Raw genomic sequence first — 25,253 nt, 5'->3', positions numbered from 1 at the left:
AGATGGCGAATGTCGTGGGGCCTCATATAACTGAGAAGGCAAAGGAGTAAACCAAAAAACAAAGTGCTAGGACCAGACTTCTTAGAATAGGCAGAGAAATGGCCACCTCCCCTCTGCTCCTTGACTGGGAGGACTGGGAAGTGGTGTTGATCTCTTGTAGGAACAACTATGGTCTCCATGACCTGGTAGATGGGCTTGGTGGTTAGATTGATTCAATTGTCCCACATCTCTTCCCTCTGTTCCTTCACTCTGAATATTCTTTGGGTTTATTACAACAGCTCAGAATGAACACTCTAAATTTAGACCCTAACTATTTCATGTTTCCAAGGGAACTGTAAATTACTTTGTGAATGTACATACAACACAGCCAGGAAAATCCGCTTGATGAAGCCCTCTCTTACACTCGGTCTCTGAAGATACCTCGTAAATTGTTGCCTTGTCCAGGCTCCTGGACAGCTGACAGCCTCAGACAGATTGCCTTTGCTTCCCCATCTGACATTCTGAAAGAGACTCTGCTGTGGGTACTCAAACCTTCAAAAGCTACAGCTCCAAACTTCCCTCAAAGTCTTATGTTTGTGCCTATGAAGGGTTTGCTGGACGGAGAACCAAGTCAGGGATGCTTCACTGTGTATGACTAGCCATGTAACGTGAGCATGCCTAAGTTAATCCTCGTAGTATGGAGTCCTGCCTAGTAGTGAAGACAGAGGAGTCAATGATCCGAGAAGGAATAATTGGAGTATGGGAAAGAGTTTTGATGAAGTTAGTCAATCTCTTAAGACTGAGTTCAGCTATAGTAACAGAGAATGGAAATAATAAGGGCTTAGACAATGTAGAAATTTGTTTTTCCTCTCATGTATAGGAAGTTCAGAGACATCCAGTCCAAAGGTTGGTATGATAGATGCACAGTGGCACCACGAACCCAGCCTCCTCCTATCTAATCTACTAGTTGTGCAGTTGCCATCTTTAAGTTCACTGCATGGTCCAAGATGGCTTCTGGATCTCCAGCTCCCATGTCCATGCTCTGGTCAGCAGGAAGGAAGAAGGTGGAAGAGGAAGAAGTCTGCAATTATCAGCTGGTCACCTTCCTATATGTGTCTTTCCCCAAGTCCCACACAATATTCTGCTTATGTCTCACTGGACCTACCTTCATTGCTTAGCCACACCAAGCAAGAAAGACTGAGAAGCGTAGTTTTTTTTTTTAATTGGATGCAATATGGCCCCAAATAATATTTATGTGTTTGCCACCAAGAGAGAAGAAGAAAATGAATATTAGGTGGAGTCTAGCAGTCTCAGCTACAGTGAGGTTGTAATCACACGAGGAACAGAAAACGCTGTGCCCTTGATTTGATACCATGAAACAAAATAACAACAAATACCCAGCAGAAGGAACAAATCCTAAAAGAATGGAAGGACTGAGAGAAGGAGAGACAGAAAAAGATTACCCTTCCTTTCCCTGAGGAAGGAAGGAAAAAGAAATGAAAGGAAGGAAGGAAGAAAGGAGAACTCAGAAAATCAGGCAATAAGAAAAAAGGAGAAATCAAGAACAGGCTAAAGAAAGGAGGGAAAGGAGAATGAAACCTGGGTGTTTCAGGGTACCTCAGACTTTTGCTATCTGGGGAAGTTTAAGCTTCCTCTTTCTCAAGCCTGGGGTCTTCTTCTGTGCCTTCCTAAGAGCAGGGCTCCCAGCCTCTGCTTGTAACCACAGTTGTTCCAGCCCCTCTCCTGCAATGTCTGGAAAATGGGACATGCCAGGTCCCCTCTATCTCTGGGCTGCCCTTGACATGAATTGTCACCAGACTAAGCACTCCAGAAAATAACGTACATACTCAGAATCCTTTACTGTAGAATCAGGCACACCTCAAGTGTAGAAGTTGTTGCTAACTGAGATGGCCCCTTCCAGACCTGTCTCTGCAACACGGTGTTCACTGTGATAGTCTTCTTCACCTGAGACATGCAGCCCCTACATCAAGACCCATAGTTAGCCACTTCCCTTTCCAGCCCTCCCCAGAGAAGAAGCCTCATTCCTCCTCATATCTTGCCAGTCGGGGCAACAATATCTCAAGCTTTGGCAGAAGGTAGGAGCTCTCACTTCCATCAGTAGCCTGCAGAGAGAGAGAGATTGTGGTCCATAAACGAGGGAATGTGTATTCCCAGTGAGAGCTGAGACTGGCTGTTCTCCTTCCTTGGTTACCTATGCAGTAATCACCTTTCACAGAAGTAAGCATTGGCTTTTCTCAGCTTTTGACCCTGTCCTTTAGGAACCAGAAGACCATCACCATGGTCCCCACCCCTTCCCGACGATTGTGCGAAAAGCATTGGTTCTTTCCTGCTCTGCTGAGGCCTGGCCTCAATACAAAAGAAATGTCACTGTCAGCAGAAGCTGATTAAATTATTTTTATTCTAGACCTTCCTAGGAACTAAAGCATTGGTTGGATGCTAGCTGATCCCCTGGTGGAAGGGAAGGAAGAGGGTTAGGGAGGGTGTCAGCTATGGTATACCTCTGTTAGAGTTTAAGCTTCTGTAGAACAGAAAGTGTCATCTTACATCAATTTTATATGACCCTCAATACCCAACATGGTGCTTTCCACATGGTAGATATTTGATAATACTTGTTAGATAAATATATGAGAATACATCTATTGTTTTTCAGCTCCACACAGCTGAGACAAAAACCTTATTTTTTTAAATAACAGATTAATATGAAAAATACCCAAGAAAACAGTTCATGTTCTGCTTTCTCTCCCAATTGATTCATTCCTCCCTAAACATCCATTTGGTACAGCCCCCAAATGAAAGGGCAGTCTCGAGGATGTCCAATGCTGAATGCCATGCACATGATTATGTGAAAGGCAGGCTGCTCCCTGGGCTCTGTGGGGAGCTGTGAACGACTCAGTTTCTGAAATCAGTACTCTTCTGAGAAAAAGCAGATGATGGAGTCAAACAGCTCCCCCGCTCCATTTATCTACACATGCAAAATAAGGATGTACCAACTGGGCCACAGAGAAACTCCACAACACCTGGAGTGGTGCCGAAACAAAATTTTCCTTCTTTTTGCAGAAAATCACATTTTTTTTCACTCCAAAATATGAAAGAACCCATTATTGCAGTAATAATTTCCCTTTAGGTAATTATGTTTCACTGAAACATCACTGTTTCTACCTACCATATGGAGAAATGGGCCCTCTTCTCCATATGATAGGTAGAAACAGCTTTTATCCAAAGACAGTGAAAGGGAAGTAGAGAAGAAACTTGAAGGATCCCAAGCACAAACACGGATCTATCGAGGAGAGAGGAAAACCCTGAGTCAGCATCAAAGAGAAAGATTGTACAGTGCACAGAGCAGGGCACCAGGAGTCAGGAGATCTGCTCTCTAGTCTCAGGTCTACCGCGGAGAACTGGGGCTGCTTCCTCCCCTGCCAGATACAAAGGTCTAAGGTGAGCTCTAAATCTCTGCATCCATCATTTGGCATGTGTACCCACTGGAAGTACTACTCAGAGATGAGAGGGAAGGACCGGAAACTCTCCTCGGACATGACATGACCTCCTCTATGAAAATCATCCTCCCAGCCTGAGATACGAAGGAACACGTGTTCTCACTAAGACTTCTGTTGAATTCTTGCTTCAGGAACCTTTAATTCCTTCCTCAAAAGTGAATCCCTAAAAGTCATCTGAGCTGACATTCAGCCACCTCCCCACCAACGTCTTTCTCACTTTGACTATTACTAACTGCCATGATTTTTGTTGCTATTTGACTTCCTCAGACTTTAAACAACACTAGCTGAAAATGTAGTGAGTTGGTAGGATGAGCTGTCTAAGTCATGCCCTAGGGTTTCAGCAACCAGCTGGAGTGAAGTGTTACTGCCTTCTTCACCACCTAGTGATGACCGACTCAGGGTTATGAAGCAGTCTCACGTGCAGATTCCATCTTTCATGCAGGTTGCATGCATGACGTGCTGTGTGGAGAAGGTCAGTGGGAGAGAGTGTCATGACCAGTCAGCAGTATCTGTCATGAGGGAAGAAAGCAGAAGCGATGATGATCATGACATTTACTTTCTATTCCTTGGCCCAGGCTCTTGGGCTATCAACCTGTGCTGAAGACGACAATGGTGAAGACCCAGTTCCTCCAGTGATGCATCTTTCCTCAAACAGTGACGTCATGCAGCATTCTCCCCCCCCATCTTCTAGAAGATGGTCCCCAGATCCTACCTTGTTCCAACCTATGCTCTAAGTCCCTCAGAAGCGTCTTAGAAAGAGTATCCTATTGTAATATGAATCCCATAAGATGCCATTAAAAGAAGAGTCTTTGATTCTACATTTGGAAATGCTACATGCTGAATATAGCTAACATTTTCATCTACTAGTTATTGAGCATTTATCATGCCACAGATTCTAAGTGTTTTACATATATTAGTTAAGCTAATCCTCATAATAACCCTAATGTAATGTCCATTTTACAGAGGAGGAAACTAAAGCAAGAGAGATTGTACAACTAGCAACTATTGGTTCAATCTGGAAATCCAAATCTAGAATCTATTCTTTTAACCAGTACATGATGCTGCCTTTCATTTCTACATCATCTATTTCTTATCTATCTATCTATATAAGTCTAGCTAGCATTGTGATCTGTGCCTTCACCTTCATATCCACACTAAATCTATACTTACATCTATGTCTACGTCTATCCCGATGGTTCACAAATCACATTAGCATATCAAAGTCTCTGAAAACTTCTTCTGTAAAGAAATCTATTTAACTCTGCTTAAATAGGTGATTTCTAAATTTATTTGACACAAGAATCCCTCTACAGACACTTTTTTCCCTCTGCTTAGCTTCTACTAACAATTCATGCCATAGAATGTTCTAGAGCACCATGAAAATCTGCTTTTGAGGATTTTCTGAAGGAAGAATGAGAATCTTGAATCCCAGATTCAGCTTTCTGCTTTATTTAGGCCAATATTAGTATAACCAGATGATTCAAAATCCACATGAGAGTTACCTGATTCTTCAGGTCCTAAATGAATTTAAAGGGAGTTGGTAAATGTAGAGAACAGAATGGACTCTATCCCTGAATGTTTGATTAATTGTTTAAGTAACTGATGATAGATGACAGATGAGTCAAGTCAAGTCAAAAATAAACTAATAGTAGATGGTGAGCATTTTCACTTACATAAAATGAGAAAAGTACAGGATGGCATGAAAAGCTTGAAAAGTGGATAAGATTTTTGCATTGGAACTCAAATTCAATCAGTAGCTGGAACTATATTCTTTATTATATGCCCAACACATACTATTGTGCCTGGTAGGTGCTCAAAGAAATATCTTGACCTAAACGAATGTTTGATCTAGAAGGATTTACTTACCCTCCCTGGGTCTTAGTTTCTTGTATACAAAATGAAGGCAATAATAACAATTTCAATTTCCAGGGTTGCTGTGAATATTAAATCAGATGATGTATTTGTAAGCTAGTTTTTTTTAAAGATTTTATTTATTTATTCATGAGAGAGAGAGAAGCAGAGGCAGAGGCAGAGGGAGAAGCAGGCTCTCCGCAGAGCAGGGAGCCCAATGCGGAACTCAATCCCAGGACTCTGGGATCATGACCTGAGCTGAAGGCAGATGCTTTAACAGACTGAGCCACCCAGGCACCCCTGTAAGAAAGTTTTAATTTTAAAGCCTGATCTAAATATCTGCTGCAAGTGCTATCATCATGAACAGTGATAAACTTAGTTGGATTGGAAACAGCACCATTTTCATTTACATCAGTTCTTTTAGCCATGACTCCCCGAGAGTTACACCGAGTGGGGGTGCTGGTCAGCAGTCAGCACGAAGGGAGAAGCAAGCCCCTCACATAGAAAGAGTTATAAGAAAGGCCCCTAGGGACAAAGCAGGGACAACCCCTAACCAACTCAGCCTCTGGCTCTGAAGAAAGATCCCCCCCAAATACCCTTCGATACAAGGACATTCCTTTACCACTGAAACACAGTAGCTGTTTAATAAGTGTTTGTTGAATTCAGCTTATATCTCTATATAAAGAGATGCTAGCCCCCGCAAATCCAAGCACGGTGGTTGTGGCAACGTGTAGGGAGAAAGGATGAACACATGGCTGCCGGCTGCCTTTCTGCCCTGCTCAGTTGTGTCCCCGAAGGCCGTTTTCATGACCAATCAGGACAATGCTTCAGGAAGTGATGTCCCAGGTTTTGATAAAAACCAATTCTGGTCCCTGCTCATGAATTACTCAGGGTCCTTGTAGTGAAATGCCTTGGATGGTAAGAACTCAGTCAAACTCATTCAGTTTGAGTCCTGCATGGCACCTCAGAAAGCACAATGAGGCAGACTAACCTTTTTTAGAGTGCTTACTTTATGCTAGGCCCCGTGTCAAATGCTTAATACATATTATGTATGAAATACTTCAAACAACCTGTGAGATAAATAGCATCATTCCTTCCAGTTTACAGACGAGGAAGTTGAAGCTAGAACTTGACCACGATCGCATGACTAGTGTGCAGCCGACTGACTTCAGACCCTTGGGTTCCCAAGCCCCACACCTGTGACACTTTCTTACCTCACACCTCAAGTATCCTTAACTCAAGATCTTAGGAAACGGCTTGATAAGCCCACAGTAACATTTCAGACCTGAGACCCGAGGTCTGCCTATAGCACTTGGGATAAGAATTACTCTCAGTCTCTTTAAGGGGTGAGACTCCGTCCTCCCCGGACCCACAGGGATGTTGGTAGTTGCAGAACGCTCAGAGCACTCTGGGGTGAGTCACCGTCCAGGGTCTTTGAATGAGTCTTCCTTGCATGGTCTTGGTCCCCAAAGCTCTTCCTGAGGCTGCCCTCCATCTCAGCCAGCAGCTTCTGTCTTCCACTCAAACGTGGCCACTTCCCAACTTCCTCTGATGGAACCTGGCAGGTGCAGCGTGGCGCATGGGAACCCAGGGACTTCCGTCCCCCACCTGTCATGTCTGCTCTGTCTCCTGCTCCAGGCATCCCCACCCCTGCTGAAACTTCTCTTCTCCAGAGCTTCCCCTCACCCCTGCCTGAGGGTCAGCTCTTCAGACTGGTCAGAAATCACAGGGTCAGGAGAGGAGCAGACCCTTCTCTCCCCCAGGGCTCTCTCTGGCAGACCTGGTTCGTGATTCTGATTGGGACTGAAACACAATGTTCCCCACCACAGCTATATGTTCAGACACGAGTCTGCACACACATTAATGAGGAGAAGCGTGCAGAGGAAGCTAGTCAAACTGTCAACACTTGCCTGGGCTCCCCGCGGGCAGAGAAGTGTGCGTGGTGCCAGGGGCAGAGGGAAAAATAGCTTCTCCCCACCACTGCCTTACCAGGCCTGGCATTTGCCTCACTGGCATGACCGTGCAGCCTGACAGCTGATGTGGACCCAGGTGGACCTTAGACCTGCCTTCTAGGACTGCCCGAGAGAGGGCAGTGTCACTGGGCGGGGCTTCCCCAAGGATAGCAAACCAAGGAATTTTGTTGGTCTGGAGTGTCTATTTCACTAGGCTATAAAATGTACAGTCTCAATTATGTAAATAAACACAGAGAAAAAATTTTTCTAAATACACCAAAATCACTAGTGACTTTTGCTGGATCAGTGTATTAACAATACCACCTTTCTGGCTAGTTTATAATGAATATGTATTGTTTTCCTAATCAGAGATAAAGAACATTTAAAAAATGTAGACTTTGTTGGTTTAGCTTTAGGCCATTGTGTGGGTATTCTAACTCCCAAGGCGTATAGTGTTTGGGGGGTGTACACCCACCTTGACCCCTGGGACAGGTGGCATTTGCCTCTCGGTTCTGTTGCTGTGTCTCCTCTCCTCTTGGTTCTGACCCTAGAGGCTTTAAACCAGCTCTGTGAATTTCAGTTGACCCTGGCTGCACCCTGGACGTGTCACATGACCCACCTCAGTCTTGCCCAGAATCATGCTCCAGTCCAGCTCAAGACAGCATCACCCCCTCCCCCCGGCCTTGGACCCTGAAGGTGACCTCCTAGGCCTCATGCTCAGCTTCTATAGCCAAGTGAATAGCTTTGACCCTGGTGCTCCTCCTGCTTCTTAGGGTCCAGTTTCAGGGATCCAACACGGGCCAGGAACAACCAAGGAGTAATTTAGGAATCCCTGTGATTCCCAGGGAGCTATATTCTACTCTTTCTCACCTGGGAAAGTAGACCATTCCCTCGGAGTTACTGATCATCTGCATGAAACAATAGTCCTCCTCAACATGCGTGGGTCAAGAAGATGCACCACAATGCCACCATAGCATTTGTCACTCATTGCCACCTGAGCATCCTCAATTGCATTTTGCTCATTTCAACAATCATTAACTTAGCACTGAATGATGATTCACCTTCCTGCTTGTGCCCCCTCTACCTGCTGGGGCTGACAGAAGATTGGGGACGAAAGATACTGCCATGGCTGGATGTCTCATAACAAACCTCCAGCCCATGCAGAAGTGGAACCACGCGATCCTTTATTCTTCACACGTTAGCGATGCTGAGGAACCTCCAGCCCATGCAGAAGTGGAACCACGCGATCCTTTATTCTTCACACGTTAGCGATGCTGATGAACCTCCAGCCCATGCAGAAATGGAAGCACGCGATCCTTTATTCTTCACACATTAGCGATGCTGATGCTGTCCCATCGATTACGTGACACTTCATAGTTTATACAGTATTTTCACACACACTTGATTCTCACTGTAAATAACTCCCACTCCACAAATATGGAAACTGAGACGCAGAGCCAGCATATGACATGCTGGATTTCGTAAAGCCAGTGACTGAAAGTGGCAGGGGACACAGAGAGATGGGTTCTTCAAGGCAGATGCCCTGCCCACCAGGCAATGACCCCTCTCTACAGTCTCCCTGAGGTGGCCCCCAGAGGGGACCATCTATGACCTGGCTCACAGCCAACAACCTCCATCAAATCCACGGGCAAAGAAGGCCCCAAATCACTCCTTCATTCCTGAGAAGAATCAGATAAATCCATGAGACTGACAGAACCTGAGTAATCAGAGAAATCAGCTTTTCAGCGAAGATGGACATGCAGCAGGCAAAGACAATTAGGGGGTGTGAGTGGTCTGACGGGTACCAAGGTCGATAATAAGAAACAATGTGATAGGCAGCAGTAATCAAAAGAGAAGTGAGGGGGAAGACCTATAATCCTGAAGCTATCAGTGAGAGAGCCTGGAAAGGGATAGGCAAAACATTTATTACCCTAACAATAAACTGTGCCGATAGCTAGCAGGACAGCCTGTTCCCAGTCCCCAGGGCCACCTCACACACTTCAGCAGCAGTTCTCGGGAATAACATGGCATATAGGACAATTTCAGAAACTTTGGAAATAGGAGAAACCAATCTGTGGGGAAAATGTGGACACCTAAGTAAGTAAGGCTGGCTGAAGCCACATCATGTGTGTATGTTCATACGTATTTAGATAAAGAGCCCCTGAAACTTCGGTATCTGTGCTATATGCTGGGACAAAAGATAGCCAGGATGATAGACCTGCCCTCTAGGGACCCTCTGTTTGGGGGCAGACGCAGGGAGGAAACAACTCCGTAGATAACTATCCTGTTAAGTGTAGGAACAAGTTCTATGTGAGCTCAGAGAGAGATCATCGTCGCAAATTCCTTCTTAGGTGAAGGCTTCCCGATCCACTGGTTACATCCTTTGACATTCAAAAAGTTTGAATCCTGGTGCCCTCACTTAAGGACTTTGTGATTTTAGACAACTCACTTAACCTCTCTCTGACTCAATTTCCTCCTCTATAAAATGGGACGATCATGGTCGCTTGTATGGTTGCTCTGAGGGTTAAATGAGTTAATAGGCAAAAGCCTTCAAAGAGTGCCTGGCATGTGCCTGGAATATGTATGTGTCAGTCAGAGAAAGCCCTCCCTTTCCCTCAGAGCACAGTCCTGCAACATATCCCAGTGGGGCGCAATGCATAGACCTTTAAGAGGTGGGTCTATACTAATGAAGGTATAATATCCTAGACCAGGACAAGGACATATCACTGCCTACCTCATAATTATCTTCCAGCATAGCCCCTGATGGATAAGGCATGGAAAATTCTCAGCGCTGGCTCAGGAAATCGTTCACTGGCTTTAGGCTTCCTATTCAGTGAATCAGCTGGTGTCTTGCTCAGCAGGGGGAACTCCTATAATGATTTCCCTGCAGGAATCCTGTTTGATAATGCAAACTAGGATCAAAGGGATACGTTTTCCTATTACAAACTCCAAAGAAAGGATCCAGTTTTTATCTGTTCTTCGGGAAATCTGAGAGCTTCTTGGGGGTATAGTCCTCAGGCTCTTCACTAGAGGAGAGCTATTGAGTAAATCCACAGAGAGAAACAGAGAAAGTCCCTTATGCACTGACTAGCTTGGGCTTCTCCACTCCTTCTGGGCCTCCGCTGCCAGACCCCACCCCCATCTCCAGCCCTGCAGCTGACAGTCAGTGTCAGTGAGCCCTCTGTCCCTACCCCGGTCAACTGCTCATTAAAGCCCATATAAGTGGCCAAAGTGTAGATAAAGTAGAAGACTGAAACTTTTCTCGTTAACTTATAGAACATATTTTTTTTTTTTGCTGAGAAATGAATAAACCTGTGCCTTTATTACTATTATTTTTAATGTCACTGTATTTTCCCAGTTTCCCTGTGAGAAAAACAAACTCAAGAAGATGTGAGCCAAATTCCTTTCTACCCTGTAAACGTGCAGAGGTTACCCTGAGAACCCTTGATTTCTTTACTACCAGCTTCACGGCATGTCATTCACAGGAATAAGTCTCAGTTTACCCCTCTGTAAAGTGGGGCAATATGCCTACCTTACATATTTTACAAAATTCACAGAGGGATGAACCAACATTATGTTTATGAAAGCATTTTGTAAACTATAACGAGCGCTGTAAATGCCAGGTGTTCTGGTCCTCTGGTTCCTTTTAGTGCTTTTCAATGGGAGGCAAGGTGGAAAGATCCATGTGAGGGAAGATGCTGAAACCTTTCACAGGCGATGAATCTTATTCTCCGCAACTGCATGAAACCACACTGAACCGTGTCCACCGTTAGGTTAGATGAGGCTGTTGTTCAAATGAAAATGTCACTGTTATTTATGGTCTAAGGCCTACCTGTCTCCAAATAGGTTTTCAGAAGGTGTTAATTTATTGCCAATACTGTACCTTGTATTACTTTGGTATTTGACTACTGAAGGAATGAGGCACAGAGGACAGGTAAATTTTAAGCAGAACTGGGGACAGGAGGAAATGCCCAGGGTAAATCACCCTCCGCAGGAAGCCATGTCTCTGTGGGTACTCGCAGGGATGAGCGCTGGAAAGCCATGCTCAGTCGGTGAGGACACTGCATCCAGACTTCTAGGGTGAGTAGAAGCTGAGCTGCTACCATCCTTAAGGCCCAACAGAGGTGATGGGAGTTGGCAGAGAGGTTACTAGAATCTAGAAAGAGAGTCAGTGGTGTAGAGAATGTCACCTTGAGAGGGACACAGCTGGCCTGAGCAACCTCCCGGAAGGAAGCCAGGACCCTGCTCTCCTCCAGACTCCAGCTGTGGTTATCCTGCTGGGCTTCCCCCTTCCGCTGAATCGGAAGATCCAGGGCCAGATAGAGAAGGGCTTCTGGGGAGAGAGATGAGGGGAGGAGAAGGGTGGAGAGATGGTCTGGAGAGGCCCATGGAAGAGCTCCAGAGCTGAGTGTGCCGGGAGAGGGAGTGGTGTGCACGGAGGCTCCCTCTCTGGTCAGGGGAGGAAGGAGAGCTCCCGTCGAAGAGAATAGGGCATGATGCACCAGTTACTGCAGGTTTAAACCCACCCCACCGGAGACATTTTGCACCCTCAGTGGGCTCTGTTGTACTTTTCTGTGCCCTGTATGGATCACACATGGACTCTGGGAACCTTCAAAACACGCTTCGCTCACCAACGCCTCAGCAGCCTGGCCACGCTCAGAGCCACCTCAGAAAAGCAGCTGCTTGTAGCTAAATGGTCAATTCTTTTCTTTATTCAGATTGAAAACATTTAAAAGTCCAATATTTTACAATACATATCCTGAATCGAGCAGTTAATAAGACAACATCGGCATTCCACTGGAGCCTCCTTTTAACAATAATGAACAAAGATGATGCTGTATAACTTAATGGAGAACAAAATGCATTTTGTCAAGACTGAGTGAGAGCAAAGGAATTTAAGAAATTATGTACCCTGCAAAACCACTCTAGAAAGTAATGAGGAAAGCTAATCTGAGCCTTACTGACTAAATAACTGCAAAATAAGATAAACGACAAGCAAACAATCTTTTGAGTTTGGCAGATTAGTATTTATCTTTGGCGCCAATTGCCGCAGCAGATGTCAAAGCGTTTCTTAATCACGTCACGCCCTGCTTACAACACGTGGAGGGCTCGACAGGCCCACAGAGGACAAGGCAAGTTTCCACAGATGCCAGTCAAGGCTTGCTGACAACTTGCTGCCTGAAGACACACACACACACACACCCCTGCACCACCACCACGGTGGAGATGGTGCCCTGCCTCCGGCATAATTTTCCTAGTTCTCTACCCCTCACTGCCCACAACTGCCTTTCCCTCTGCCTCCTCCCTTCGACATCTTCCTAATTCTTCAAGACCCAGCTCAAAGGCCACCTTCCCCACTGAGCTTTCTCTAGAGTGTCTTGCAGTTGAGATGCTTCCTTCTGCTGGCCCCCCCAAAGGATTTCCCCCAGACTTCTGTTACGGCACTCGTCGTGGTCTCCTGTTTCTTCTTGGTTTGTAAATCCCTCCCTGCCAGGTACACAGGGAGTTACCTGAGACTTCTTTAGCTCACCCCTGGCGTCTCGAATGGAACCTGGCATGGTTGCTGGCATGCAATCAGCATGTAACTGAGTTTAATTAAGCCAGTTGTGCTCCATATACTGGTACCATCAGAGCTTCCTCGAACATTGGTGAGCAGATAATGATGTTATTTCATGCTCTAGAAAATATAATTCACCTATGTGTCATCTCTGGGTCAGGGTGGTGCTATTTCATGCTCTAAAAAACATAATTTACACAATGAAGAAAATAACTCCTTTAGACCTCTAGAGCTGAACTTTTATAAGTTGCCACCTCCAATATACAAGTCATCTGATGAAATTAATGGATATCCGATAGGAAAGCAATTATTCGGTTCCTGCTGGAGAGATCAACTCCAACATAGTTAGGTCATATAACTGGAAACAGCATGAATTTGATATTTGAATCTGTCATTAGGCATTTTTAGGGTGGATGAATTATCTCATATTCTGGATGTGGGTGAGTATAATTTTTGCAGGTGACTACTTCTAAGATTTGTCTGTTTCTAAAAGGGTTCAATGTCCTAAGCTCAAGCAAACAATTTCTACATTTATAGTTAAAATTACTTAGAGGTTTGGAGCTCACATTTATAAATTGGCATGGCCCTGAGTTGGCCTCCTGGACCCATTGGCCCATGGACATAAGCCCTAGAATCCATGCAAAGACATGGCCAGCTCCCTGATCTCAGAGATGCAGATAGGGCACTTATGTGTTGTTTCTATAATCTAGTTTTAATTGATTTTAAGTTTTTGTAAAGACTGAAGATGGTGCCTCCAGAGGGAAAGCTACCTGGCCTTTGGCCTTGGGACTCCAATAAACTCTGCTTATGCTACACCCTTTAACCCCTCTCCCCTCTCCCTACTTGCCCTCCACAACTCCATCTAACTTTCCAACCCCTCACCTCCATCAGAGGTGGACTGGAACCTCTACGTCAGGAAACCTTCTCCGGCCACTGCTCCCACACTTAGCTCTGTTCACCGTGTGAGAGACACCTGTTAAACTTGGTTTGAGGATCTCCAGTGTAATAAGAAAAATAGACTGCCTTGCTTTTTCTTTAGGTGTCATGTGTACGAGTCTAGTCTTCTCAACCAGGTTGTAAGCCCCATGAGGACAGAGACCACTCTTATGTGTCAAACCAATTTCTGTGTTCTCAGGAGTGTCTTAGGCGGGAAAGAGAAACCATTGATTTGGGATGCAGTTAGGTGGGCAGTTCCTCTTACAAGGCAATCTTCTTTTAAAATTTATTTATTTTAAAGATTTACTTATTTTAAGTGAGATAGAGCAGGAGCAGGGGGAGGGGCAAAGGGAGAGGGAGAGAGAATCTCCAGCAGACTCCCGGCTGAGTTCAGAGCCTGACGAGGGGCTCGATCCCACAACCCTGAGACCGTGACCTGAGCTGAAATCAGGAGTTGGGTGCTTAACTGACTGAGCCACCCAGGCGCCCCATCTTTGCGTTTTTATTAAATGTAAAGAAGAGGGAGATGAAAAGTAATATGATGACTCTTCAAGAAGAATAATTGAACAGCAAATGGTGACATGCTGTTCTCTCAGCTCAGGAAACACCAACGAAAAATAGCTATTAATGATAGCAAAAGGTCAGACTCTTGGAAGAATTTGTGACCAAAAGGGTGGAAATTGATGAGGAATGTATTATTTATATTCGACCTACTTCCAAAGGATAGAGGCAGATGATGTATGGGCGCTGTGGCATCTACGACTGAACCAGAAAGTCTGGAAATATGACTCAGGATTTAGCTCGGTTCTAACTTACTATGTGTAATTGGGCAAATCATTTCCACACTTTAAGCTTCATCTATAAAATGGGAATAATCCCCTGGACTGTTATGAGAATTAAATAGGATTATATTCAAAAATAAATATATATTTTATTATATTATAATATATTATGGTATTATATATTATTGCATTATAGTAATATTGTTAATATATTACAATATAATAATTAGTATATGATAATCATAGTATATATTAACATGCAATATATTAGGTCATTATTAATATTTTATATTATATATTTTCAAATATCCTACAGTTGCTATAAAATATTATTAATGTATTAATCAACATAATATATTACTACATTAAAATCTATTAACATATTACATACATTATTATTAATATATTCTATATATATGTTCAAATAAAGAATTATTGAGGATCTATAAAAATTGGATACATTCTCAGCTAAATGGAATCTCCCTTTACCAAAAATCATGGGCAAGCATGGTAGGAAATCAGTGCTGTCTGCGGGGGAGGGGGCGGGCGGGTGTGGAGGTGTTAAGACTTGCCCAGCCACCTGTATTTTAAAGTGGGAATTCAACCCGGGATGACCTCACACTCCCTTCCGATCCTGAGATTTTATTAATCATTTGGTAATATTCCCATGACTGATACTCAAGACCCCATACTTCAGGTGAAGAAGGCGTAGCTCTGGGCGGTCAGGCCAGGTAGAGTGCTCGGAGGTAGCGCCAGACCGAGCCAGGCGGGGAGCCAGAAGCCAGACTGCCCGTCCCAGCCACCGCGGTTTCTCTAATCCTCTCTGACACAAAGCCACCCACGTCCTGGGCTGACCATTTGTGCCGAAAAGCGAATGTGGCTCCGTGGGATTCGAGACCGCAGACCCTCCCTGCTGATGCTCAGGCGGGGGGCACGGCGAGGCGAACGTTCACCCCTCAGGAACGGGCGCCGGCCAGGCCGGGTGGCAGGTGACAGCCGGCCTGGCCCCGTGTCTCCTCCCCCGCCACCCCGCACCACTGCGTGTCCTTCCTGACAGCTCGGGGCCAGCCCCGGGCCCTGTCTGCGGGGAGTTTTCTGCTCTCGGGTTCTTTTCAGAAATCTGACAGGCTCAATAAGGGCGCAGTGCTGAGGGAGACTGCGGGCTCGGAGCCCTCCCCTAGCCCGGGCTGTGCCTCTGCAGACACAATGGGGCCGCCTGTAATCACATTACACCCTCGTCTCTCATAATTACCCTCTTTCTCCGAGTGACAGAACATCCCAACGTCAGGGAGGGAACTATTTTTAAACTAATTCTTACAAAAAAAAAAAAAAAGGCACAAAAAAGAGTGTCATTTTTCCACAGATACAGTTCTGGTTTATAAATTCCCCCCAGGGACAGAGTGGGGACTAAGTTTGGCAGAAGCTAGAAAATCCAAACAGAGTTCTGGCCGCCCACCCCAGGAGATCACCTCTGCTCACCAGCCCAACAACCCACACACTCATTTTTTTCTCTCCTGGCGTTTTTTCCTGAGGTATTTCCACCCATCTTCATCTCTCACATCTCCTCTCTAAATCTTGGGGTTGGAAGGGAAAGAAAAGGAAAAAGGAAAACCCCAAAAGCATAGCTTCTGTGTGAGTGACAAGTGGCTTTTCCTCTTGGTCACCTCCCTGTCCTTTCCCGCCCCACACCCCCACCTTCTGGAGACCAGCTCTCCTCTCCCTTCTCTGTGCCTGTTTTTCCATAACCACCACAAAGCATCTCAAGGTGAAAAAAGAAAGCCAGGGGAGGGCCTGCAGAGGAGGCCAAGGGAAGGAAGAGCCCCTGAAGACCAGCTTCAGCTGGGGCAGGTGCTCCAGGAGAGCTGGGTGAGCAGGCTCTGCCCGCAGGTCTCGGGAGAGGAGCAAGCACTTCAGCCACAGGGTACCAGCTCGCCTGCAGGACCGGCCTGCTCTCCGCCTCATACAAATTACCCGGAGACACCTCTGGTGCCGGCCCCGATAATTGCACTGATAAGGAAGCGGGGTAGAGGAAATGAATCAATGGCCCCGCACGGATTCCCTCAGTATCAATCTATCGAATTACTGCAACTCTATTGCACTCTTGTTCAGAGGATCATTAGCTATCTGTCTTGCTCACAAATGCTGGTGTATCACTGAGGCCCGGGTGTATCATCTGTCCCTCAGGTCTACATTTGCTTTCTCTGCCTCTAGAAGTCTTGTCTGAGCCTCTCGCCAGCTTGACGCCCTTCCTCTGTTTCCTCCTCCACCTCCCCTGCTTTCCTCTCCTGTCCCCCCCGGACACTCATATGCATCACCGCTCTGACCAGCCCATTGTGGTCCTAGTGTTGGAGTCTTATTAGTTGTAGTTGGATGAGCCATCTGAGAGGTAGGGAGACCGTGAGGGGATGAGGAGGCTCTACTGGTCCCCTCCAGCCTAGGTCACCTCTGATAACAGATTTTGCATCTAGCTTACAGATGATGCCACCACCTCGCACCGAAGCCAGGTCATGGGTCTGAGAGCAGGTGGGACCCCTCTACAGGAGACAAGCTTGTTGAATGCAAGCACTCATGGATATGCCACGGGATGAGGCCAGGCCTTCCTCAGAGGAAGCTGCAAGGTCCTGTCTGCCAGCTTCCCTGAAAAGCACCACGGAGAGAGACTGCATGCAGAACGGTCAACATTCTTTGTTGGAATAGGAGGTAGAGGTAGAGGATGAAGGTTTCAGGGACGCGAGAAAGAAAAGCCACTTGGAAATAATGAAGTGACATGAGCTTAGCCCAACTAAGGGCATATTTAGTCAGTCAGCATTAAATTGCTTGCCCTTCAGCAACATCAGATGAAGTGAGAAAAATGGAGCCCTGCATGCCATTCATTCCACCGTCTGTCTCTGCCTGCCCCCAGAACAGCCATGGAAGCCACATGGAAGTGTAGACTCAAGAGAGAAACAGAAGGACCTGCGGTGTGGTCTGGGGTGTGCTTGTGGCTGAGCCAGGTGGGCCCTGGTCTCCATAACTCCTTGGAAAGGACAAGTTTTTAAGATGTCCCCTAACTCCTCTAAGATCAAGGTTTACTGGTTTAGAATTGTTCTTGATTCTTTGGGACACGGTGGAGGTTGGGCACTTTTAAATAAAAAGCCCATCAGACAAGGTTTCCCTCCAGCCAGAAAGACTAACGCGGTTTCTAGGGTAGCTGCCTGCATTGGTGGGGAAAACATTAAGCTAAAAGTCATCGCTGTCAAGATGTCCTAAATCTGATCCCGGGAGAGGAGAGTGTTGATTTTTAAGAGCTCTGAGTCTTTTCATGAGAATGGTGTGTGGCCACTAATTAAAACTGGCTGAAAACAGTAGTTAGGAATACAGACTATGGTCAGCAAGATCTGGGTTCAGTCTTGGCTCCTCTGTTCATTAGCTGTGCAATCTTGGTCAAATTCCTTAGCCTTTCCTAAAGCTCATTTTCCTCCTCTCGAATAATGGAAAGAAAGAGGACCTAGCATGTTAGCAAAATCACGGCAGAGCCCTCCCTAATGGTTGTTTACAGAGGGTCTGACTGATTGGTGCTTTCTTCTGATTGGCTGTGGCCCGAGCCAAGCCAGTTGCTCAATATCTTGACTCCTAAATATCACTCCTCCCTAGTTTATAGGATTATTGTCAGGAATGAATACAAGAATATAAGAAAAATTGGGCGCCTGGGTGGCTCAGTTGGTTAAGCGACTGCCTTCGGCTCAGGTCATGATCCTGGAGTCCCGGGATCGAGTCCCACATCGGGCTCCCTGCTCAGCAGGGAGTCTGCTTCTCCCTCTGACCCTCTTCCCTCTTGTGCTCTCTGTCTCTCATTCTCTCCCTCTCAAATAAATAAATAAAATCTTTAAAATATAAAGAATATAAGAAAAATGCTTAGCTTGTTGCCTGGTAAATGCCCAATTCGCTGTTGGTTTTGTTATGGGTTGAATCGTGTCCTACAAAGAATATATGGTGAAGTTCTCACCCCCAGTACCTCAAAATGTGACATTATTTGGAAAGAGGGTCATTGCAGACGTAGTTAAGATGAGGTCATACTGAAGTGATGGGCCCCCAATCCAATGTGACTGATGGTGACCATGTGAAGACACAGAGAAGACAATATGACAATGGAGGCGGGAATTGGAGTGGCCCATCAACAAGCCAGGGACTGCCAGCTAGGCGAGGAGTATAGATTTTCCCTCAGAGCACTCAGAAGACACCAACCATGATGACACCTTGATTTTGGACTTCTGGTCTCCAGAACTGTGAGACAATAAAGTCCTATAGTTTTAAGTTACTCAGTTGTGGTGATTTGTGACAGGCCTAGGACACTAATGCAGTTTTATAGTGAGTAGACTTCTCAAAGCCACATGAGACCATGAATTCATAAAGTGTCAGGAAAAAGGAGATTGCAATGTCCATTCTAGTTCATCCTCTCACGTAATGCTTGAAAGCCCATCTTCAGTATTCTCATTAAGTATTCTTTCCACTTGTGCCTAAATACATCTGGTGACAGGGAACTCACTACCCACCACGACAACACAGTAGTTCTGACTGTTAGAAAAGCTATTCCTCATATGGAGCCAAAATCGGTTTCCTTATAGATTACCCCACTTGGGGGAAACTACTTCCCTTGGACCTTCTGCCAAATAAAAGTCCAATCCTTCAGCCTTCCACGGTCTTTCAAATACTTACATTGATTAAGCAAGTGCGTGCACGATGTTTGTTTGCTAAATGTTTGTTTACTAAAACACACGTCGGAGTTTTAGCAAATGTGATGTCTTTCGCACATGACGCACTTCTGCTTTCTCTACCTAAAGAGTAATCCAGTTTAGTATCATCTCCTGATAGGCTAGGTTATGCTGTGGGAAAAAAACAATACCAAAATCTGTGCTTCAAAAACCGAAAGATTATTTCCCCCACACATACTGCCCATTCGTTGTGGGTCAGCAGGGGGCACTGTGTTTGTTGTCGTCACTCAGGGTCCCAGACTGAGAAATAGCCACCGTCTTGAACCCTGCTAGCCACTACAGGAGGGAGAGAGCTCTGGAGTGTTTCTCATCAGCACTGAACGCACCAACCCGGAAGTGACACACATCACTTCCTCAGAACTGACCGGCCAGTCCTAGTAGCATGGCCGCACTGAACCAAAAGGAGGCCAGAAAATGTAGTCCTACCATGTCTGGAAAGCCGGGCCAGAAGTCCTTGGCAAAGGGCACTGACAATTATGCTACCCCATCTCTAGCTGTCCCTGCTACCCCTGACTGAGTCATATTACCTGCAGCCCTCTCTGGGCATTCTGTGTATGTGTTGGTCATCATAATTATCACATCACACTGTTATTCTATTTATTGTGTTTTCATCTTCTCCACAAACTGAGAGTTTCTCAAGAATAGGGACTGGGGGGGCACCTGGGTGGCTCAGTCGGTTAAGCATGAGCGTTGGGCTCAGGTCATGATCCCAGAGTCCTGGGATCCAGCTCCGCATCAGGCTCCCTGCTCGGTGGAGAGCTGCTTCTCCCTCTCCCTCTCTCTGTCCCTCCCCCTGCTCATGCTCTATCTTTCTCTCTCTCTCAAATAAATAAATAAAATCTTTAAAAAAAAAAGAATAGGGACTGGGTCATAAGAAATGTTTTGTTGGGGACGCATTTTAAAAGAGTAACCATATAGCTACAATAAAAGACAAAGTCCTTATAGTGGTTTACAAGGGCCATATCTGACCTGGCCCCACTATCTCTCTGACATCTCCCCACATCTGCTCCTTCATTTGCTTGGCCACAGTCTCACTGTTCCTCAAACTGTTCCTCAAAGTCCGGCTCCTGCCTCAGAGCCCTCACATTTGCTGTTCCCTGTCTCTGAAATGCTGTTCCTCCACCATCTGCTTGGCTCACCATTCCACTTCTTTGAGGTCTCTGCTCAGCTGTCACCTTCTCAAAGAATCCTTCCCTGACCGTGCCCTACTCCTTCTGCCCTGTTAGTGCCCTGGCCCCTCATCTTTTATTCCCCTCCATTTGCCACTTGCTGATACAAAAACCCACAAATGAATGTTAGATCATCATACATTAAATACCATATGCTATGCTTTGTATGATACATTATATATGATATACAGGTTTCCCTGCTATCTGGAAGTAGAGTGTCCCTATGAAAGCTTTCATAAGTTGAAATGGCATAAAAAGAAGAAGCATGTACTATTAATTTATGTGGAAAAGTTTTTGAACCTTCCAAGACCCAAAAAATAACCTCCGTTGGGCTTTTCTAATACCTTAGGATACATCTTGCTAATGGATGCACAAAATAAATTGAGATAAAGCGCAGATGCTCACAGACACAGTTCAAAGCTCTCACGACTTGATGATGAGATGCTGAGTGTTGTCCCCAGGAAGGAGCAAGGGGGCACCCGTCTCGCTGCTTGGGGTATGCTCTGCCTCTATCATGGTGTACTGAAGAATCAATGCTGAACACTATGTTTGCTTTTTGCCCAATTTCCCAAATGCGAAAACTCTTTGTGGAACTAATATAGGTCTCTCCTAAGTGCAAGGTGGCATAATGCAAACTCTCAAAAAGCAAGAACTACCTGCACACGATTATTTTTACAATTTATTGTTTGTCCTCCCCCTGACACATACATACAAACACACTTGAATGCAACTTCCCTGAATGAAGGAACCAGCATATGGTAGGTACTCAATAAATATCTGTCAAATGAATGATAAAGGAAACAGTGTACCTCCTGAGTCTTCACTGCTCTGGGTTCAATGCCAAATTCCTCCCTCTCATATGACAAGACTGAGTCCCTTCAACATCCTGGCCACCCAGAAGTGATCAATGATCAGTGCAGTAGAGAGTGAAACAGCCCCTTGCTTCTCCTTTATTCTGTATTTTAATTCATAAAACCTAAATTTAAATAAGATTTTGGAGGTTACAAATAACACGCTGTCAACTGACTCATAATAAGTTTGGTTATTGACTAGGATCTTAGGTGTTGTTCAGAGAAAGCTAAAACTTTCTCTCCATAGATACTTTTGTAGTTGTTGCTTTGGATCTAAGTGTAGGACCTGACATTTTTCCCTTTTAATTTTCCTATCACTTGCCTTCCTGTCCAGTTATAACATAATTTATTTGTTCACTTATTTATTGAGGGTCAACTATGTGCAAAAAAATCGACATTACATGCTATGGGTTTTACATGATAATTTTACAGTTCCTGGGTTTAAAAAAAAAAAAAAGCTATTCAGCAATAGCAACACGGATCAGAGAAACCAATGTTGTTGAGTAAAAGAGATAGCTAAGTCTCCTCAGCCTTCAGTGTGAGAGTGAGTCTCAGTGACTGATAGCAGAGCTGTTCCTGGGGAGCTTTCAGTGATAGAAGGGGCAGAAGTGACCCTCCAAAAAGGCAATGGTTGGGTACCTGGAAATGGAGAGTCAGTAGCACCTTAGATTGAGGGCCTTGGAAAGAGTTGACAGCCATGAAGGCAATTTGGTTCAGACACGTCACTTCATCTAGCCCCGAGGTTGATTTACCTCGTCTGGATGTGGTCAGTGGATCGCCACCTCCCACATTACTCCAAGAACCTACCCTTGTTCGAACAAAGGTATGCTAAGTTTGGGCTTTCCTGCTGTCCACTAATGGATGAGACTTCTCGCATGTTTCAGTGATTTCAGGGCAGTCCTTGGATAGGGGAAGAATCAGAACTATTATTCTACTTGTCTGCAAACCATATGTATTTATTTTAATTAACGCCAGGTACTAGGTAGGTATTATACAGATAAAAACTCAATCATCAGTACAATTTACTACATCAAAAATCACTACTACAGGCATGTACTGTTATAATCCCCACTGTATAGATAGAGAAATGGGTTAAATGATTTACCTACAGCTAGAAAGTGAAGGAGCTGGGTCTGAACCCAGACATTCTGGCTCCAGTGTCCATGATCTTAACAGCTCTGCTCTGTTTCCTCTTCATATTGGAAACAGGGACCATATCCAGTTATGGTCCAATATATAACATAAAGGCTGAGTAATGAGACATGGGTTTTATACTAGTAATACAGATTACTCCTACCAAAATTGACCCTCAGACATTATTCAGTTGAACTGAAAGGGACAAGAATAGTGAATAACCTGAGGATAATGGAAAGAGATCAAATAAGTTGGAGAATGATTCAGCCCTTTGCTCACTGGGCATTCACTCATTAATTCATCTGTTTATTCATCCTTCCAGGCGTCCATTCATTCATCCAACAGCCACGTACTGAGCACTTCTGCTGCCCTAGGCACATGTCAAATGCTGCAGATAAGACGTGGTCTGATGAGAATCGATTTAGCAGTCCAGGTGGGGAGAACCAGGCAAAGGAGACATAGGTCTAGCTTGAGAAATGCTGTCAGAGGGGCTTAACTTTGCCTCACTGGGGAGAGCAGATGAAGCGACAGGAAGGAAAAGGTGAGAGAAGGAGGCTTCATGGAGGAAGGAACACTGGATCTGACCATAGCAAAACTTTTTAATCTCAATATTCCCGGGAAGATCCTAGAATTAACACAACTGCCATCAGAGACAACAGAAAATTGAACATGCTTGTCAAGAAAAGCACTAGAGCAGTTAGGAACACAGGATTTCAGGCTGTGAAAGTCAGTCAGGCCTGCATTCAAATCTTAACCTCTCCAGGAAGAATTGCCTCCATCATGAGATGGGGATAATCACCAGGCCCCCTCCTAGGGCTGTCCCAAGGGCCAGGAATATCATGTGCAAGGTACACAGTGCTGTCTGGACACCGAGAACCATCAGTAGGCATTAGCCATCATTCATGTCTTCTCTGAGTCCGAGCTAGCCTTACTCCATCCCTCCGTCCTTAATCTTCTTAGAAGCTCTAACACTACCTTTAAAACCAAAGTTTGTAAGCCTCTTTCCTCTTTTACATAGGGGATAAAAAAGAAATATAATTTCTGTAAAACTGATTTGCATTACAGTAAATTTATCGTCCTCTGTGGGTTTTGGTGACTAGGTAATCAGCAGAGGAGCTAATTCATTATTTTAGCAATTTAAACAGGACCTCGGAAGAAAGGCACCCCGTGGTCACAAAGCACCGGGACTAAACTAATGAGAAGATTAAAAGAAAGTTCTGCTCACACAGTCCCCAATAATCACAAATGTACCAAGGATTATTAACAACCACAATTACCTGGAACTATATTATCTGCCTGGTTTGTTATTCTAAAGTCAACTCGTATTGAATACATGAACTTAGAGGAGTTAATAAGTTATTTTGAAGTGGCTGGCGGGGCCCCTTGCTAATAAATATGTGGGAAAATATGAGGGTAAGCCTGAGGCTCCGTGGTACCCTTCTCACCCAGATGTGAAAGGAAGCTCTGAGCTCTCCTTGGAAGAATAGCCTATCCACCAAGCCCCAGTTGTCAGTCTTCAGAGGTCCACTGTGCTGGGGCTACTTGCCCACCATGGGGCTTGGAAACGTGCCTTCTAGGTAAGCCTTTTGGGAAATCAAAATGTCCTCCTGCAGAAGCAGTGTTCATTTTCAGGAATCCATCCCTCTTGGGGACAAAGTTCTGGGCTTCTGTGACCCTGGTAGCTACTGTCCCTTCCCAACCTCCCTGTGGAAAATCTTAACTGCCTATTCTTTAGCTTTGTAGGATTGTGCCTAGCCGTGGTGCTCTACACAGCTCTCAGGGGTCATCTGGTTCCTCGGTTTCTCTTGCAGATTCCCACAACTCTGCGCTGTGCGCTGCAGGCTGGTCTTGACCCGGGAGCTCTGGCTGAGAGGATGGGGGTGGATGGGGAAACGGTGGTCCTGAAGAACATGCTCATTGGCGTCAACCTGATCCTTCTGGGCTCCCTGCTCAAACCCTCGGAGTGTCAGCTGGAGGTCACCACTGAAAGAGTCCAGAGACAGGCGGTGGAGGAGGGAGGAGGGGTGGCCAAATACAACGCATCGGGCAAAGAGCAGCCTATGGTCTTCAACCACGTGTACAACATTAACGTGCCCCTGGATAGCCTCTGCTCCTCGGGGCTGGAGGCCTCTGCCGAGCAGGAGGTGAGTGCCGAAGACGAGGCGCTGGCAGAGTACACGGGCCAGACCTCGGACCACGAGAGCCAGGTCACCTTCACGCACAGGATCAACCTCCCCAAAAAGGCCTGCCCGTGTGCCGGCTCGGCCCGGGTGCTGCAGGAGCTGCTGAGCCGGATCGAGATGCTGGAGAGGGAGGTGTCGCTGCTCCGGGACCAGTGCACCAGCAACTGCTGCCCAGAAAGTGCGGCCACAGGTAAGGGCTGGGAGCTCTCGGGTCCACCAGGGGCAGCCGAGGCGCGGGGGGATGGGGGACAGTGCGCCAGTGGTGAGCAACCCCTCCCGCAAAATCCTGCACCTCCTCCTCGCACGGAGGGAAAAGTGCGCTCCTCTGTGCTCTAGTCGGCTCCTCTGCAGCTCTCCGCACCTCTCCGCTACTACATCTCAGATCTAAATGCGGTCCTTCCCGGGGGAATCGGGGCAGGGATTCTCTACACTGCTCAGCCAGTTTGAAATACATTAACCTGATTTGGGGGGCATGAGTCAAGTAATGGTACATCGGTTCAGCGCAGCAACTTCTGTGGCGAGCAGGGAATTTGGTGTCTGTCTTCATTCATCTTTGGTTTTCACAGGCTGTTGAATTGATACCTCTCCGTGTT

The 25,253-nt window shown here is 45.7% G+C and overlaps 1 protein-coding gene across 5 annotated transcripts in view; it reads left to right on the top strand.

The window, feature by feature from the left end:
- Positions 1-25,253, top strand: part of TNR (tenascin R) — a 432,595-nt gene that overhangs the window by 320,104 nt on the left and 87,238 nt on the right. For all 5 annotated transcript variants that reach the window (XR_012380546.1, XR_012380545.1, XM_073900051.1 and 2 more), the window contains exon 3: positions 24,289-24,850. Coding sequence is in view for 3 of the 5 variants with exons in the window: in XM_073900051.1 (XP_073756152.1) it covers positions 24,352-24,850 (499 nt within the window). In the remaining 2 variants the exon portion in view is untranslated. The remainder of the gene's footprint in view (positions 1-24,288; positions 24,851-25,253) is intronic.

The sequence above is a fragment of the Callorhinus ursinus genome, unplaced genomic scaffold (genome assembly GCF_003265705.2).
Source record: "Callorhinus ursinus isolate GAN/ISIS: 27379988/994484 unplaced genomic scaffold, GSC_fseal_2.0 scaffold13, whole genome shotgun sequence".
Classification (NCBI taxonomy): domain Eukaryota; kingdom Metazoa; phylum Chordata; class Mammalia; order Carnivora; family Otariidae; genus Callorhinus; species Callorhinus ursinus.
Note: the sequence above shows the minus strand (reverse complement) of the source record. Positions and strands in the feature narration are given on the sequence as shown.